The sequence below is a fragment of the Zingiber officinale genome, chromosome 7B (assembly GCF_018446385.1).
Source record: "Zingiber officinale cultivar Zhangliang chromosome 7B, Zo_v1.1, whole genome shotgun sequence".
Lineage (NCBI taxonomy): Eukaryota > Viridiplantae > Streptophyta > Magnoliopsida > Zingiberales > Zingiberaceae > Zingiber > Zingiber officinale.
The window spans coordinates 87,462,052-87,468,153 of record NC_055999.1 but is presented as its reverse complement, the minus strand read 5'-3'; the positions used below and the strand labels follow the sequence as shown (position 1 = coordinate 87,468,153).

General features: G+C 36.1%; 1 protein-coding gene across 1 annotated transcript; it reads left to right on the top strand.

Annotated features, from left to right (window-relative positions):
* The first annotated feature begins 4,902 nt into the window (after positions 1–4,902).
* Positions 4,903–5,799, top strand: LOC122003903 (expansin-A15-like). Its single transcript, XM_042558879.1, has 3 exons — positions 4,903–5,032; positions 5,114–5,423; positions 5,496–5,799. Exons 1-3 carry the CDS (start codon positions 4,903–4,905, stop codon positions 5,797–5,799), a joined length of 744 nt encoding a protein of 247 aa, XP_042414813.1.
* Positions 5,800–6,102: the final 303 nt, after the last annotated feature.

Genomic DNA, 6,102 nt, shown 5'->3' with positions numbered 1-6,102 from the left:
TCTCAAGGGACAAGATTTCAAATAGTTTGAAGAAGTAGAGGTTAGTTCTCACCTGGTCAGGCAGAAGATGACCAAAGCAACAATTTTGCAACTACCTAATTTTGACCACATATTCAAGGTCAATTGTGATGCATCTAGTATTGAGATAGGAGGTGTTCTAAGCCAATCTAGGAATTTGGTTGCCTTCTTCAATGAAAAGCTATTCGAATTCAAGAAGAATTACTCTACCTATGACATAGAGTTCTACACTATTATTCAGTGTCTGAAGCATTGGTGGCACTACCTGGTACAGAGAGAATTTATCTTGCTTACTGATCATGAAAGCTTAAAGTATATCAAGCCCTCAGGGCGTAGCGTAGACGGTGGGCGCATGATATCTCTAGCGTAATGGCCAGGGGTCGATTCTCAGGAACTGACGACCTGGGGTTTATCCCGCCATGCGCCTATGGCCTATGTACCTGCATGAACCTCCCTCCATATCCGTGGGGCCGGCACTAGGGGGGCCGCTAAGGTAGCGGATCTACCTTTAAAGTATATCAATGGCCAATATAAGCTAAGTAGGTGACATATCAAGTGGGTGGCTTATTTATAAGAGTTTACCTTTACGTTGAGACATTAAGTGGGGATCCTGAACTGTGTAGCAGATGCCCTGAACCATCGCTCTTCGTTACTTACCACCATAAGTACCAAAGTTACTAGTTTTAAGGTTTTCACAGATATATATGCAGTGGGCCCTTTGTTTGAAAAGATATTCTAGGAGGTGCATGATGGTCTTCGCCACGATTTTATTCTATATAATAGTTATATGTTTCATGGCTTATAGTTATACATTCTGGATTATTCACTAAGGCAACAGATTATAAATGAACTTCATAATGGACACTTCGGTCATGACAAGACACTGGCTTTTATCTTTGTTGATTTTTATTAGCCCAAGTTGATCAGTAATGTAGCCCACTTTGTAGATCGGTGCTTTGTATGCCAATGGTCTAAGGGTATTCTTACAAATGCAAGCTTGTACATGCCCTTACTTGTTCCTGAAACTCCTTGGCTTGATGCCAGCATGAATTTTGTATTGGGGATACCCTACACCCAATGCACCTTAGATTCTATTCTAGCTAGTTATGGTTGATAGGTTTTCAAAGATGATACATTTTATAGCTCGTATGAGGACTATGGATGTTGTCCAGATTGTCCATCTTTATTTCAAGGAGATCGTATGTTTGCATAGTATTCCTCGATACATTATTTCAGACTGTGATACCAAATTGATCAGAAATTTCTGGAAGAACTTATAGGAAAAATTGGAAATGCAATTGAACTTTAGTAGTACCTACTACTCCTAGACAGATGGATAGACCGAGGTAGTGAATCAGAGTCTATGCAATCTTCTGAGGTGTTTGACAAGTACTAAGTTGAAGTAGTGGGATTTCAAATTACCTTAAGCAAAATTTGCCTACAACAAAACAATAAACAAGACCACAGGATTGAGCCAATTTGAGATTATCTATGGGTGGAACCCATCTAGGGTTCTGGACTTAGCCTTATTCCATATGTGAGACGATTTAGTCCTAAAGCAAATAAGATAGCAGAGCATTTTCGAGACATTCATGAGCAGGTGAAATTGATAATTCTAGATAGTAATATCAAGTACAAAACTCAGATTGACAGTCATCATCGTTTGGTACTTTTTGAGGTAAGATATTTTGTTTGGGATGTTTTAATTTATGATTATTTCTCTATTAGCGAGTACAATAAGCTGAAGGATCAGAAGATTAGATCGTGTGAGATACTATAGAAGATCAACGACAATGTCTACAACTTGCACCTTCCTAGTCATTTGAAGACGTTTGATATCTTCAATGTGAAGCACTTGACTCCTTACTTGGTAGATGTTGTTGAGGCTACTACGAACTTGAAGGCGAGTTCTTTTCAACCCGGAGAGATTGATGTAGAATCAACCCAACATGACCCCTTGAACATAACTTTCGATTATTTGAGACTTGGAATCAGGCTTTGTTGATGGTCACACGTGCAAAATTCAAGGATCTATATTTATTACATGTGAAGTTGTAACCACCAAATTTCAGTTTCAAAATCCACCATTTAGGTCTTCGTCCGAGTCTTCGAAGATTTTATTACTATTTTTATTAATTTTTATTTTTATGGTATTTAAGATATTTTTGATATTTTTAATATATATTTATAGGTTCTAGTTTGTCTATATCATCGTTTTGTTCCATTAACTTTCAATTTCTGTCAAGTAGAGATTTCTTTTTTTTTTTTGGAAAGATCTCTTTTCTTTCTCTAAAAGATTGGAATTGAGGTCCATATATTAAGATTTCTTTCCTTTCTTAGTGTTAGGGTCTAGAATATATATAAACACATGTTTATAATTATATGAAGATTTATCTCTCTTTTCTTTCTCTAAAAGATTGGAATTAAGGTCTATATATTAAGGTTTCTTTCCTTTCTTATAATGTCAGGGTCTAGAATATATATAAACACATGTTTAGAACTATATGAAGATTTATCTCTCTATTAATGACAAAGTTTCTTTTTTTTTGGGAAATCATTGAGATTTTTTTTATCTTCTTAATTTTTTTTCTTGCATTCTTATCAATTTTATCATATCATCCGCCTATATAATAATTATTATCATACATGACGTTATGATTTAACATGATTTAACCAATAAATGAAAATGCGTGGTTAGTTTATCATTTTAGTTTGAGAAAAGTGAGTAAATTTCAAACCGTGCTGCGTGTAACAAAACTTTGGTCCATTGAAATGTTATAGGAAATATATTATTTAATGTTTTTTTTCTCTATGTTTACAGACACATAAAGCATCATCAAGGTGCTGTTAAGTGAATTGTTTCTATTATTTTCAAAACACTTCAAATAGCATCATTACACTAGTGACAATCTAACATGGCCAACCTAGCTAGCGACGCTTTAGCATTGTCAAATTAGGAAAATTGTAACAGAAGATAAGTACATTCATTTCATATAATAAACTACTGATTAATGTGTCGTCCTTTAAGCATCTGCATTCAATATATTTCTTTCAGTGAGTTTGTTTCTCAAATACATCAAAACTCAATGCAGCTTCTTGTTTAGAAGAATTAACAAGTGCACAGAGAAGTGATACAACCTCTTTGACCGCATTAATGAACGAGAACTTGCTTCGATCCTTGTTCACATCCCATGGATTCTGTGGATGATCAGTCAAACAAAGCCAAACTTAAGCATCTGCGGTCTGGCAATTAATAACTACCAAAATGAGGTTAATTAAAGAGTCAATTAGACAGTGTAAGTGGCCATTAAATGGCTCTCACGTTCTCGTCCTCGTTAACAGAGTCCAGATCAAACAAAACCACCCAACTATAAAAAATCAGTGAAATGGAGAAACTTTAGGCAGTTGTTAATTCTATCATATTAACAGAAACCAGGGGAGTGTAAAAGCCAATTTTTCTTTTTTTTTTTTTTTTTTTGGGGCTCTGACATTCCAATTTAATTTAATGTTAAATGGTTCTAAAAGTCAAGAACCTGTTCCCAACAAGACGGAGTTATAAAAGAGTAAATTTTATTGGTCAGAATCTGATTAGTTAAAATTTTCTATCTTTCAATCACAATGCATGTATGTATATACATGTAATTAATATATACATATGATATTACTAAAATGTCTTTGTACATGCATGCATAAATTTTAGCTGGTCAGATTCTAATCATTTAGCATTACTCGTTATAAAATTACCAACTCCAGAAGTCTAATCAGATCATCCATGAAATGAAATGAAATGATTAAATTGATTTTTAGGCAAAATTAAAATGATACCCTTTATTTTTAAAATCATTAAGATGAGATTCCATTTTAAATTTTTATAAACGAACACTCCATCCGGTATATAATTTTCTAACCGCCTTCTATTAGATTATTTTCATATTATTATTCTTTACGCTATTGACTGTATAATAAGTATTACAATATAAATGTAAATGTTAAATAGCTTTATAAGATTATAATTTTTTTATTTAAAAGATAAATTTATTATTATAGATATGAAAAAAAAAGATAAATATAAATATACAGACATTAAATGTACGATAGAATAAAGTTAAAATTGTCAGTTTCTAAAAATTGATCACTGATCATTATATCAAAAATGTAATGTGTTCATCATCGGTGCTACACCTTATGAACTATAATTTTTATATTCAATTAACCATGCAACATATAATATAATTCATTTGAAGATTTACATTTATTATTAGATATAGTGTGTACATCAATTTTAAACTAAAAATATAGTTTAAAATAAAGACTCAAATTTTAATCTTCTTTAAAAAAAAATTATTTTTCATATTATAACAGTTATAAAATTATAATTGTTACCCTTATAAATTACAATTATTATATAGAGCATCTATAAAATCATTATTTCCTTAGGTTACTTTAGAGATGGATGGATAAAGATACCAAATAAATCACCTTTTACCCCGTCTAAAAAAAATATTACTACTAAAGTTATTGTAATTGAAGCCACTACAGTTTCATAATTACACTCTTTTGCTTATTTTTCATGTTTGGGTTTTCTGAATCCAAAAATAAGAACAGAAGTTACAAGTTTCAAGAACTCTTGCCGGAGCTGCACTCCACCAAACAGAAACAGTAGGTCAAACTCAGTTTGTATTGATTTCTGTCGCTTAGGAGAACTGGCAGTTTCAGTTTTTAATTAATGAACTTTATATATATATATATATATATATATATATATATATATATATATATATATATATATATATATATATATATATAAAATTTTCCCATTGTTTCTCTCCTCGTTTATAAGTACACCCATTCCGTTCATTCTTGAGCATAACGAGCTTCATCATCATGGAGTTATTTGGGTTCTTCTCGGCTGGTCTTCTTTTCATGGCCGTGAGATCCGTTCATGGAGTCGGTAGAGGTTGGAGCAGCGCTCACGCTACCTTCTACGGAGGCAGCGATGCTTCGGGAACCATGGGTGAGCTTCTATTCCTCTGGTTTAGCGATTTCGTTATCGTTTGAGCTTGTTTTGGTTTAAGCAAATGGAGTGGTGTAACAGGAGGAGCTTGCGGGTTCGGGAACCTCTACAGCCAGGGCTACGGCACCGAGACGGCGGCGCTCAGCACTGCTCTGTTCGACGGCGGCCAGATCTGCGGCGCTTGCTTTGAGATCATGTGTGCCGGCTCGCCGTGGTGCCTGCCTGGCACCATCGCCGTCACGGCCACCAACTTCTGCCCGCCCAACAACGCGCTCTCCGCCGACGAGGGCGGGTGGTGCAACACTCCGCTGCAGCACTTTGACCTGTCGCAGCCCGTCTTCCAGCGCATTGCGCAGTTGAAAGCAGGAATCGTCCCTGTACAATTCAAAAGGTAGTTCAAGTAATCTTCATATCTCTTTTTCTTTTTTCTTTCCAAAGCTAATTCGAATCGGATTAATTGCAGAGTGGCTTGCGCCAAGAAGGGTGGCATCAGATTCACCATCAATGGCCACTCCTATTTCAACCTTATTCTTGTCACCAACGTGGGCGGCGCCGGGGATGTGGTGGCGGTGTCAATCAAGGGGGCGAGCACAGGGTGGCTGGCGATGAGCCGGAACTGGGGCCAAAACTGGCAAAGCAACTGCTTCCTCGACGGCCAGTCGCTGTCCTTTATAGTAACGACCAGCGATGGCCGCAGCGTAACCTCGACGGAAGTGGCTCCGGCGAGCTGGAGCTTCGGCCAAACTTACTCCGGTGCTCAGTTTTGAGCTCTAACAACAACAACACCGACAACAATAACAACAAGCAGCTTCTCTAACGACATTAGTAATTAATCTAATTGCTTAAGTTCTAGTATATCAGTTAGTACGAGGTGACGAAGAACCTCTTTTCGATTCAATTCGCGTGCCTTTCCTTTTTTTAACATTCTCTTCCTGAACGTGGTGGCAGAGGAGAATGTATCGCCGCCGGAAAAGGTGGTCCGAGCAAGTGTTTTTTCTTTCTTTTTTAAGCCGTAGCAGAAAGGGAATGCTGCGCGTTTGAGTCGAGTAGTGGAAAGGCTGAGGTGAACT